Source organism: Sinocyclocheilus rhinocerous, unplaced genomic scaffold (genome assembly GCF_001515625.1).
Source record: "Sinocyclocheilus rhinocerous isolate Xijiao unplaced genomic scaffold, SAMN03320098_v1.1 scaffold3206, whole genome shotgun sequence".
NCBI classification, from domain to species: Eukaryota; Metazoa; Chordata; class Actinopteri; order Cypriniformes; family Cyprinidae; genus Sinocyclocheilus; species Sinocyclocheilus rhinocerous.
Genome location: NW_015626039.1, coordinates 349,336 through 362,286, shown reverse-complemented (window position 1 = coordinate 362,286; position 12,951 = coordinate 349,336). Strand labels below are relative to the sequence as shown.

General features: G+C 35.8%; 2 protein-coding genes across 4 annotated transcripts in view; one reads left to right on the top strand and one right to left on the bottom strand.

The window, feature by feature from the left end:
* The window catches only part of LOC107709340 (calcipressin-1-like), a 22,332-nt gene extending 21,178 nt beyond the window's left edge, over positions 1-1,154 (bottom strand). The window contains exon 1 of the mRNA XM_016513791.1: positions 772-1,154. Coding sequence (XP_016369277.1) covers positions 772-891 — 120 coding nt within the window. The 5' untranslated portion in view covers positions 892-1,154. The remainder of the gene's footprint in view (positions 1-771) is intronic.
* A 53-nt stretch (positions 1,155-1,207) lies between these two features.
* Positions 1,208-12,951, top strand: part of LOC107709315 (chloride intracellular channel protein 4-like) — a 12,699-nt gene continuing 955 nt past the window's right edge. Inside the window, exons 1-6 of one of the 3 annotated variants that reach the window (XM_016513777.1) lie at positions 1,208-1,247; positions 1,864-3,629; positions 9,128-9,237; positions 11,329-11,454; positions 11,557-11,663; positions 11,818-11,999. In XM_016513777.1, coding sequence (XP_016369263.1) covers positions 1,875-3,629; positions 9,128-9,237; positions 11,329-11,454; positions 11,557-11,663; positions 11,818-11,999 — 2,280 coding nt within the window. In that variant the 5' untranslated portion in view covers positions 1,208-1,247; positions 1,864-1,874. Of the gene's footprint in view, positions 1,248-1,680; positions 3,630-7,433; positions 7,614-9,127; positions 9,238-11,328; positions 11,455-11,556; positions 11,664-11,817; positions 12,000-12,951 lie in introns of those variants that run through there. The other 2 variants (XM_016513776.1, XM_016513782.1) reach the window with 2 other exon arrangements.

Sequence of the window (12,951 nt, the reverse complement as noted above, 5' to 3'; positions counted from 1 at the left end):
AGGTTCACAGAGTAAGTTACTATGGTAACTTACTGAGAGGTTTAGTTTTGTCTTTAACTGGAACCGAAAACCCTGAGTTTCCCTTTTCTGGGGTTAACAAACTCTGAGTTTCCAACAAAACCCACTTTCTGGAATACACCCCAGGACACATACTTGTTCAAATTAATGTATATTTCATGTGTGCACCTTTACAAAAACTACTGTGGTACTATGTCCAAAAATGCAATTCCAAAATACTGTACAATAGTACAGTGTCTAAAAGAACAGCCTAGTGATAATGCCACTTTTTGGTGCATTTAGGTAAACAATGGTAGAAAAAAAACACAACATTCCCAAAGGAAAATGTCCAAAACATTGTATTACCACGGTGCATGCAAATACCATTGTGCTGCCATTACACAATGTCCAAAAACATGTCAATACCATGTCCAAGAAAATAAGGTATTACCAAGGTACATGTAAAAACTAAATGGTATTACCATGGTAAGGCATTACCAAGGTACATGTAAAAAAAAATGGTATTACCATGGTACATGACTAAAAATACAGTATTAACGTGATTCACAGTACTTTTTGTTTGTGCAATGCTCATGTCCTACAAGTATCGGTCCAGAAAATGAAAAATTACTCATTTCAGATTGATAAAGAACAACAATTTAGTTCTTGTACTATACGGCTTTGATGGAACACTCTTACTTCCGCGAGGTCAGGTCTCACTGCTGTGGTAAAGAGAGTAATAATTGGGGTAAAGCAGAGCGAGTGCACGCCTACCTTTAACTGCTGCTCATTAAAAACCTCTTCGGGCACTTTACAGGCGATGAGCGCGTTGGGCTGGTCGTTGAGCTGGACTTCAGAAGTCGCCGCCCCTCCGCCGCTCTCTGACTGCTGCATGGCAACAGATGTAACCGCGGCGTTCGGTACCTTTGATCTCAACTGCGGTGCCTTTGATCTCAAACGTTTCAGAGCTCAGCTCATGGCGTCATGCTCTCATTGCTCTGCTTTCTACTTTCAGCAAAAGCAGCGTCTCCAAACAAAGCAGCGCGAACCCTCAAGTTGACACACGCTACTGTTTACGCGATGCTAGTGCACATGAAATGTGCTGCATAGTGTTACTAGTAAACCCGTGATGTATTCCTGAAACGAAAATGACGTCTACTTGCGACAGACTGCACTGGAGGCCAAAACAGCTGATATGACGTCATGATTTCCGCTTACGCACGAGCGCTGTGCATAAAGCATTGGTTGATGTAAGTATTCGTTGTGAAAATGATCAAAAAAAAAAAATCTAAATGTTGAAGCGTGGAAGTCACTGAAGACACGGTTAGGTTTGTGCAAAGTGTGCAGTGCATGCATTTTAAATGTGATTATAACAGATTATCACTGTTAAGTGGTCTTTGAGCGCCCTCTTTTGGTCAGATTTGTTGCAATGCAGCGACATGGAAGAGATGTGGACATTGAATGCATTGCTTGGCAGTGGCGATGTTACACTAAAATATCATTGAATGAGTTCATTTGAGGTAGCACACAGGATGGAGAATTCCAAATCACTTTAAATACGTGCTCTACCCTTAAACCGATCATCTTGAGCTGACCAGGCTCCCAAGGAGTGGATTTGAGCGGGCAGGCAAGTCATGAGGGGATCAGGGGTGGGGTGGGGGAGGTGGAGAATAAGTCCTAGATACCTCTACAGAACATAGACTGGAGAGGTAGACAGAACAGCTTTGGTGTGCTAGTTATACAACAAGGTCTACGGAGTTATAGCAAACTCTAAACAGTTTTCTAGCTTTTGAATTATGGCCCAGGCCAAAAGTGATATGACAATCAACATGGAGATTTCTAACGGAGCTGTTATCCACTGTCCAGTAGGGTCATGCATGGAAATGGAAGATCGGCGGACTGGGGATGAAGAGGAGGAAGATGAGGTTGAACTGGCCGAAGAGGTGGATGAAGATATCCACATTGGAGATGATGATGATAGAGAAGACAATGCAATGCCTTCAACAGACGTGGTCATCCATAAAATAGAGGAGGGGGATATTGTAGAAGATGTGGAGAGAGCAGTTCTTCAAAACAAAACTACAAAAGAGGTAAATGCTGGAGAGATGGAGGAAGAAGTGGACATAACTGCCAAATTAACAATGCCTGAGCTGCAGGTAATGGTTGAACAGGCAACAAAAACGCAAACACAAGTTTCAGAACTTCGAAATGAAGCTGAAGAGTTTGCAGGAGCGTTCAGAGAAGTGGACAAGGATCGAGCAGATCACAAGCTGGCAACGCTGTACGAAGAAGAAAGGGAAGGCAATGAACCACAAGTGGAGACCTTGAGTGAAAGGAAGACAGAAACGCAGGAATGCCAGGAGCTGCTGCACTCTGAGGTAAGAGAGTTTACCTGTGGCCTCCTTGAGAAAATAAAAAAGTCCAGAGAGGATCAAATTCAGCAGGTAAAAAGTGACATACTTTTGCAAGAAGAGGAGCATGAAGAGGTGGAGGTGAAGGTGGAGAGTTGGGATGATGAGGGTGTAAAAAACGATGTAGATGAAGAGCCACGGACAGAATCAGCAGAATCAGTTGAAGACTTTCAGAGTCTTTGTGAAGAGGAAGAACCAGCCAAATTTGATAATGTTGGCGAAGAACAATTTACAACCAAGATGTCTCTATTTGAGTACTGCAAAGCAGTTGGAGAGCCAATGCACAAAGATGCCTTAGCGACAAATAATGATGAAGAGATGTCCACCACTTACAATGCAGCAGAAGAAAGGGCAATTGACTGGATTGCACCAGGGCAACCATCAAATGATATGATTGGTGAAACCATAGAGGAGATGGTCCAGAATTCAGATCAATTAGTGGAAAGCATTGTGCAAGAATGTGAAACACTAGAGCGACTGCAACAGGTGGTGGGGGACAGAGATCTGGAAAACTTTGAGAGAATAGTAGCGGATACCCAATCAGCCATTGTCAATGGACCCAAGGAGACAAGAGGAGCTGATAAAAAGGGCATTGAAAGGATTCAAAATGAGTCACAAAGAGTTGTAGAGATTTCTGTGAAGCCAAAGCAGGTCAAGAAGGAGGAGCTTCCTGCAGAGGAGGGAAGCTGTACAGAGATAGAACAGCAACTTGATAAACCTGAGGTTGTAGAAGAGGGGGTGTGCAAGAAGCAAGAACAACTCGGCAATGACAAACGGGAGGTTGCAGAGGGAGGTGATGCTGTAAAGGAACAGCCAAAACAAGTCAACCAAGAAGTGCCAACACCTATAGAGGAGGGGGCGGGGAACTGGCTAGAAGAGCTCAAGGCTGTCATTGAAGATGAGCCCAGGAGGAAAGCCCAGGGGGGATGTAAAGTGACCATACCAGCCTGGTTGAAGGCCAGTGAGAGCTCAGATGACCATTTTCAAGAGCCACCGAAGCCCCTTGGCTGTGAGATCAGAACTGTAAGTGGGGGCAGTGAAGAGGAAGTGAATCTCAAGGCCAAAATTCAAGAGGTCACCATGGCGAATGGATTCCCTGGGCTACCAGCTGCTGTAGTTCAACAGGAAGAGGAAAAACCCCTTGTGAAGGAGACAAGGATGGCGACTCCAGCTCAACAGGAGGGCAATCCTCATGACCAGCAGATCTCCCTCTATGTGAAGGTAAATTTAATGTTACTTCTAGGCATATGGTGATCAACATGTATCTGTATAATGGAGAATTAGAAGGCAATGAGTGTCACAAACACATGGTTTTTCTTTTTTTATTGTAACTACAGTTTCTGCTTAAATACTGTAGATCTACAAAGTCATTATGCAACCTGGAAACTTCAAAAAATCCTTTAATTTTATTTCAATGATGGCTAATACCAAGCGACCACACTTCTACTTTAGTAGCAATACATTTAAATTAAATGTTTCTTCAGTAGCAAATCAGCATAATTATGTAATAATATCTGAAGGATCATGTGACACTGAAGACTGGAGCAGTGGCTACTGAAAATTCAGCTTTACATCACATAAATAAATTACACTTTTAAATATTATTCAAATAAAAAGCAGTTATTTTAAATTTTAATAATATTTTAAAAATTATACTGTTTTCTTAAATAAGCTACCGCAGTTTTACTGTAGTGATAATCAGTGTTGTTTTTGTTAGCTAAAGCTAAAATTATTAATTATGGCTTTTGCAAAGAATTTTTAATTCTAAATATTAATTCTATAACAATATATAAATAATACTAAAATAACACTGGTAAAAGTATTTTTTATTTTTTTGGTGGGAACTATGATTACCATAGTAATTGTCATGGAGGCTGGATGTTACATATAATCCATCAAAAGGCAAATAAATAAATAAATAATTTGAAGAAACACTGACAGAAATAATGACGTGAGCATTCTTGTTAGTCTTGTTAGCACTGTTAGCCATATTAGCATATAGTTTCTTACAATGACAGCATGTCCTGCTCAGCAGATTGTGTTACTATCTACTGGTCAGTTGGTCGTCTGTCATCCTGCTTCTAGAAAATCAGACTGTAATTCCCAGTCCAGGGCAATGTTACTGGAACAAGTTGGTTAAGCTGGTTGTTGTTGCCGGAGCACCAACTCGGTATTATTGCTGGGCGACCTGCAAAAATTAGCATGAAAGTGCCAAAAACATACCTTATACTGGTAACTAATGCGTTTGAACTGGTCATTTAAGCTAATCATGAGCTGAACCAGCTTAGGTCTAGAGTGTTATTATTCAGCAGCCACTGACCTGACGAGAAACTTAAATAGCTTAGACTAAGTCGTAAACAAAATAAACAGTATATATGAAGTAATATATTAAGGCTTAAGGTTCAAGACAAAAGTTCAAGAAAATAGGTTCAAATCATAATTCCCACCCTGTTTGTGATGTACTTCATAAATGGTTGTTGCTCGTGATATACTTAGTTAACTGAGATTATTGTCAGCAGGGTGTTGAGCTGATGGATTTATATGTGAGCTAAAAATGAACCTGACACAACCTGCAGTGTTTCTTTCTTGATTCTAGAACATTCCAGTAGAAAGTGCCATACAAAGTATTCTTTTCAACCAACATTAGGAAAGATCTGGCTGTAGGTATGACCGTTGCAGTTAACTTGTTCAGATGTTGTGTTAACTGAAACATAGATGTGCATTTAATCTTTTTATTATGCACATTCAGGTGTTTTAAAATAACGTTTATTTGTTTATTTATTTATCTATCTACTGTATGTATCTGTCTGTCATTTAACCGCGAGTGCAGTAGTAGTTTTATTTTATTTTATTTTATTTTATAAGCTTTGTTGTTCTTAACCAAGCAAAACAACAGCAATAGTAGTTTTTTATTATTATTTACTTATGTTATTATTATTATTATTTATATTTATTTATTTTTTCAAAAAAAAAAAACTGTCTAAAAAAATTTGGAACAAAGTGCACACAGCCAAATTCTTGTTGTATGATGGAGGCTGATCAGCGGGACGTTAAGCCTGGTAAAAATGCCCTTAAATCCACCCGTACGTTTTTGCAGAGTGATTCCTGTAACAAAGACTGCCTTTGTGCGTGTTTCAGTAGAACAAAGTGAAAAGTGCAACTTCTTCAGATTTCAGATCACAAACAAATAAAAACAAACCTCATTTAGTGTCTGGTCACAGGTTTGTGTTTGTTTTGTAGTTTTGCTTTAGTCAGCAGAATCTGAGTGACGGCATTTACACAGTTATCTCATTAAAGACCTGTGTCTGTTATTCAGTGATAAACGGCCAGTGTAACTGCAACACTCATTTCAAATGTAGTGGAGTAAAGAGTACAGATACTCATTCAAAAATGTAGTGAAGTAAAGAGTAAAAGTTGCTAATATCTTTGATACTCAGTACAACTACAAAGTGCCCGAAAAGATACTCAAGTACAGTAATGAATTATATTTACTCCAATACTTTACACCTCTGTAAACGGCAGATCATTGAGTGTGTGTTTTGCCTCTGTTCTTATATTTCTGAGTGAGTAATGTGTTTGTGCTGTCATCTCCATGTCTTTGTCCTGATAGTGGACTGGGTTAATCGTCTCCAAGCATTCCTCCACACACCAATCTCATTATCGTGTTTGTTAGTCTGAGCTTTTGAATGTTTAGGCAGTGAAGTGGACTGACCCTGTCCAGCAAAATTCTTGCATGTGCAAAACTCACCCTCGTGATTCTAGAGTGTTGCGTGTGGCTGCCAGGACGTTACCAAGGTGTTCTGATTGGTTTTTAGCCTGCTGCTGTGAGGTTGCTATGGTGTTCTTAATGGTTGTTAAGATGTTCTTAATGGTATTTAACGTGTTGCTATGCAGTTGCCAGGGTGTTCTTAATGTTGTTAGGGTGTTCTTAATGGTGTTTAGCATGTTGCTATGTGGTTGCTAGGGTGTTCTGAACAGCTTTTAGCGTTTTTCTATGTGGTTGCTAGGGTGTTCTGAGTGGTGATTAGCATGTTGTTGTGCGGTTGCTAGGGTATTTTGGATTGTTGGTATGGTGTTCTGGATGATTGCTAGGGTTCTCTGAGTGGTTTTAGCATGTTGCTAGGGTGTTAGGAATAGTGCTTAACATGTTGCTATGCAGTTCCTTTGCTATTCTGGGATGTGTTTCCCAAAAGTTCTGTCGCTACCAATAGATTTCAATGGAACTAACTACAATAGTTAGCTAACGATGCTTTTGGGAAACGCACCCCTGGATGGTTGCTGAGCAGTTGTTTATTGCCCCACAGTAAATTTGACATAAAATGTGACACATTATGCAGTTTAATTAATGTAATTGCTATGCAGTTAAAGGCATGCTTATATTCAAATGTGGCTTATTAAATCAGGTTTTAGAGTCTGAACCTTTTTTTTTTATAAACTGACACAGCCTGATTAATTGCAGTACTCATTAAAAAGATGATGCTCTGCCCTCTACTGGTGTTATGTTGGTCTGATTTTCCCTCAGCACACGGAAGCCTGTGGTTTTTAACCTGTTAACATGGGCAGCTTATCTTCAGGTGACCAGACCTCACATAATCATTCCACAACCTCCAGACTTATGAATACAGTAATACAGTAGTAAATCCACTCAATCCTAAAATCGAGGCCTTTACCAGTAAAGCAGCAGACACATATGTACATCACTGCAAAAATAATTTGTTTTGTAATTACTCTTCATATTGTTATTCACACTCTCACAGTTAGAAATGTATATTGTTTATTTCTAGATTATTGTGCTGGAAATCATAACAGAGATTCCCATCATCAAAAAGAACATGTTTTACAATGATGTTCTATAAAACTGTTTCATAACACACATCTCATGAACGGCGTCTCTATTGCTCTTAACAATGAACAAACGTTTCAGTGTCTCATCCGGCATGTTTGACTGTTTTTTTCCACCCCAAACACCCACAGAACATGAAGACAGACTCCAAATTAAATAAGTCATTCTGGCTGCACAAAGAACTGAGCAAAACACATTTTTATACATGTAGAGTTTAGAGAAAACATTCAGTGTTATCTGAGAAGTTGGTTTGATTTGTGAGACATGAAAAAGCAGCATAGCTGCTGAATTATTTCACAATGGCTTGGTTCGATGTAGCAGCTAAAAAATTGGGATTTCCTAGCATTGAGCTGTTTGTGAAGGTAAGACATTCTCACATTAAACCTTTAAAGAAATAAAACATTTATCCCTATTAGATTAAAAAAGTAGTCTGACGCAATATAAAGTTTTCATTTAGTTTCATTATAAATTAAATGCCACAGAGAGACTCTTGATGATTAATTTTCTTATTATATGCTTTATTCAACTGCAGTCTCATTGTGTTTAAGATTAAAGCAATTTAAAAGCATTTTCCCAGACAAAAATAAACAGGAAAATTATGAGAAAATATTAATAATGTCTGTTCACATAATAATCAATTTGTCTAAACAAGCTGCCTGCTGACAAGTAAATTGAATAGCCTTGTTTTTCATATTTTGAGTGTATGAATAGGAAACGCCAATATTAAGGCATATGCTAGGGTTGAGTTTTGACTCAAAATCTAAAAAATTATGGACAGAATTCCTGGTACTGTGCTCTGAATAAACATCTTGTGATGTTGTTTGTTCTGTAGCTGAAGAGTTTAAGCTTATTTGGCTCCTTAATGGTTTTTCCTATTGTATTGTGGGGTTCAAAGAGGCTGAGAGCTCACTTAAAGGGATAGTTCACCCAAAAATGAAAATCCTGCCACAATTTACTCACCCTCAAGTCGTTCCAAACCTGTATGAATTTCTGTTAAACACAAAAGAAGATATTTTGAAGAATGTTGGTAAACAAAGAGTTGACGGTAGCCATTGACTTCCATAGTAATAAAATACTATTGAAGTCAATGACTACCATCAACAAAAGAAGGTATTTTGAAGAATATTGGTAAATAGTTGGCAAATAGTTGACGGTAGCCATTGAGTTTCATGGTGTGGGAAAAAAAAATACTATGGAAGTCAATGGCTATCATCAACTCTTTGGTTACCTACGTTCTTCAAAATATCTTTTGTATTCAGCAGAAGAAAGAAACTGTGAAAAAGTGGAGGGTGAGTAAATGATGACTTTCATTTGATTTTCATTTTTGGGTGAACTGTTCCTTTATTCAAAATTTAAAAAAAAATTAAAAAAATTTCTTCTTATTCTGTGGGAAAAGGTGATGAAAGAAGCTTGTTTGGATTTGAAAGTCATCTAAATATTATTTATTAATAAATAACCACTTTAAAATAACTCATTTAGTCAAATATGTACCATTGCTTATTTAAATAACTTTAAATATAAATAAAATATAAATACTTAAAATGTATATATTATTAAATATATTCCATAATATGTCAGGCCCTTGTAATGAATCTGTGTTATTATTCTGGATTTTGTGTTCATCTCGGAGCTAATTAATCTCCATTGACAAACTAAAATGTGATAATTTTAGGAATTTGCATAAATCTGCAACATTTTAAACTTCCCTTAAAATCATCATTTTGCCATACAATGTCTTCATTCATCAGGACATTTTTGCAACACACAGAGAAAACAAAATCAAAAACGCCTTCAAACTCATTGTACTCCATAGTCTTTTGAAGAGCACTGATGTTTGTAATGAAAGGAATGATGGGATAATCTGTGTGTCTCCCAGGCCGGCAGTGATGGAGAGAGTATCGGGAACTGTCCGTTCTCTCAGAGACTCTTCATGATCCTTTGGCTGAAAGGAGTCATCTTCAACGTAACCACTGTGGACCTCAAGAGGTGAAGCACAATATTCACAGATAAAGACCCGCTGTGCTCGTTCCACACAACAAGATCTCAGAGAACACATATTTCCATTAGGACGTTCCTGTAGCTCAAGAGCATGATGCAAGCAATGCCAAGGCTGTGGGTTCAATTCCCATTGACTGTATGATCAAATGTATACCTTGAATGTGGATGCTTTGGATAAAACCATCTGCCAAATTCATAAATATAAATGTAGTACAATTATGATTCCTAATAAGATAAAATGCCCCCACAGATTTTAAGACATTATTCTGATGAACTGAATCATGTAGGAATTGATGGATGATGGATGAATGATGTATATCAGGATTTACTGAGATACTTTTGCTTACAAAATAATGATAGGAATTTCATTTACAATCCTATAAATATTGCTTTAGGACTTTTTGACTACGGTTACTGAGGATAGTGTAGTGTTATTTTAATATTATTTATATATAATTATAGTATGTATTAATTAGTTATTAATAGTTTTCATTTTATTTTCAGTTTTTAGCAATTTTCTTATGCGCTTTTGACATTTTTATTTTTTTTATATTTGTATTATTTATATATAATTATAGTATGTATTAATTAGTTATTAATAGTTTTCATTTTAATTTCAGTTTTTAGCAATTTTCTTATGCGCTTTTGACATTTTTATTTTTTTATATTTGTATTTAGCTCTTATGAATTTTTATTTCAGTTTTAGTTATTTCCTGTAGCTCAAGAGCATGATGCAAGCAATGCCAAGGCTGTGGGTTCAATTCCCATTGACTGTATGATCAAATGTATACCTTGAATGTGGATGCTTTGGATAAAACCATCTGCCAAATTCATAAATATAAATGTAGTACAATTATGATTCCTAATAAGATAAAATGCCCCCACAGATTTTAAGACATTATTCTGATGAACTGAATCATGTAGGAATTGATGGATGATGGATGAATGATGTATATCAGGATTTACTGAGATACTTTTGCTTACAAAATAATGATAGGAATTTCATTTACAATCCTATAAATATTGCTTTAGGACTTTTTGACTACGGTTACTGAGGATAGTGTAGTGTTATTTTAATATTATTTATATATAATTATAGTATGTATTAATTAGTTATTAATCGTTTTCATTTTAATTTCAGTTTTTAGCAATTTTCTTATGCGCTTTTGACATTTTTATTTTTTTTATATTTGTATTATTTATATATAATTATAGTATGTATTAATTAGTTATTAATAGTTTTCATTTTAATTTCAGTTTTTAGCAATTTTCTTATGCGCTTTTGACATTTTTATTTTTTTTATATTTGTATTATTTATATATAATTATAGTATGTATTAATTAGTTATTAATAGTTTTCGCAGACCACAAAATGTATCGGAGCTATTTGAATTCTACACAGAATGCTATATTTTATAGCAATATGGATGAGATTGTGGCTGGCATACCCTGTCAAATGCGGCTTTACGGAGCTCAACGGCTCTGAATGGCTCTAGCCCAAGCTGTGATATAAACGAATGCTATTGGCTATTTTAAAAAGGGGCGGGGCTGCTTGATATGTCCCGCCCTGTCTTCCTGTTTTAGATAAAATGACGTCAACACATAGAGTAACGCTGTGTGTTTCTAAGCATTTCAGGGGACCTTTAAGTATTTCACATTAAATCTCATTTATTTGCCAACTAAACTATTTTACTTTTTTTTTTTTTCACCTACTATTTGTATTTTATTTTACCTTTTTTTTTTCTTTCTAGCTTTTAATTAACAAAAATGATTTTTAATAGCTTTAGTTCAGAGGTGCACAAACTTTTTAATGTGAAGGGCTAAAAAACTTGATTTAGGGGTGTGGGCGAAAAGCAAATGTTGCACTATATCCAGCTATATTATATTAAAATTTATTACATTTAAAAAAATACAATGGTTAACAAATGTTTTTTCCCTCTTCTTGTGATATGGCATTGCAGGCTAAATCAAATGTCATTATGAGCCAACTTTGGCTCGCGGGCCATGGCTTGGGCATCTCTGCTTTAGTTAACGATAACAACATTGATGATGGCAGGTTTGTTGACCCGTGTCCCACAGGAAGCCGGCGGATTTGCAGGATCTTGCTCCAGGAACCAACCCGCCATTCATGACCTTCAACGGAGAGGTGCTGGTGGATGTCAACAAGATCGAGGAGTTTCTTGAGGAACGACTCGTCCCCCCACGGTACTTTCACTTCACTTGTCATTGTATCACTTCAGATACTTGTTACATTTCTTAAAATAGCTTTATTTACGTTTTATATTCAACCCTGGGACATTTTTTAAGATACCCAAAGTTGGTGGCAAAGCATCCAGAATCTAACACAGCAGGAATAGATGTATTTGCCAAGTTTTCTGCCTACATCAAGAACCCTCGTAAAGAAGCTAATGAGGGTGAGTTTTAGACCCTGCTGGTTGTGAAATTAAATTCTTTTCTTCTGTAATTCTGTTTTAATTTGGTGTTGCTTATAGGTCTGCAAATAGTTGACTTACTACCTCATCATCACCATAGTGACCTCTAACTTTGAGCTTTGACCTTTGCATATAGGTCTGGAGAAGGCTCTTCTGAAGTCTCTAAAGAGGTTGGATGAGTATTTGCAGACGCCGCTGCCTGAGGAAATAGATGCAAACAGTGTAGAAGATCCTGGTGCATCTACACGCAGTTTTTTGGATGGACCAGATCTCACGCTGGCTGACTGCAATCTGCTGCCCAAACTGCACATCATAAAGGTGTGTCTTTCCTTTCCTTCACTTTCCATCTCTCATTCTTTGTCTTTTCCACGCTTTTTGTCTATAAATCTTTCCCTTCCTGAAAGCCCAAGACCTTTTAAAAGATTTTTAAATGTAATTTAATCTATTCTAATGAATAAAAATTCTAATTTTTATTTTAATCTGAAACGTTGAATTGAAAAATTTACATTAATACATACATTTGAGAATGCCTTTGTATTTGGAGTGTAACCCTTTTGCTTTATTACTGACAGAACTAAATTTGATTGTCATATTATCTAGCATAACTAATAGTGTAGAATCTAAAATACTTGTATTCATTGTTTACTGAATTTACATAATAACGTTGTTTTAATTTTTATGTATTTATATTTTTCCCTGTTTAAATTATGTATTTTTCCATGTTTGCATGATTAAAATATCAAACTATTATATATAAAATATGTGGTCTCAAACTGTTATAATTAAGTAAAACTAAAATTTAATTAATACCATTAAAAATACCATTTGAAATGCATGAAATAAAATAAAGGTTAAATGAAATAAAATAAAATATAATACTTTTTATTTCAGCTAGTTTACAAGACAGCATTTATTATTTTATTTAATATAACATACTAAAATAACTAAAACTGAAATTAAAATTAATAAGAAATACATTGACAAAAACACAGCAAAATTACTAGCTAACTTTAGCTGAAATGAAAATGGAAAATATAAAAATAAAAACTGATTCAAAATAAAAATAATAACAATAATATCTCAATGATACTAAAATAACACTCTCAGATTCTCTCTCTATATATGATGTTTTTTATAAATAATATATTTAATACTTATGTAATTAATATAACAAATAAATAATTAATGAATAATAATATAAATATAAATTTTAAATAATGAATATACATTTTTACATTCACACACACACACACACACATATATATATATA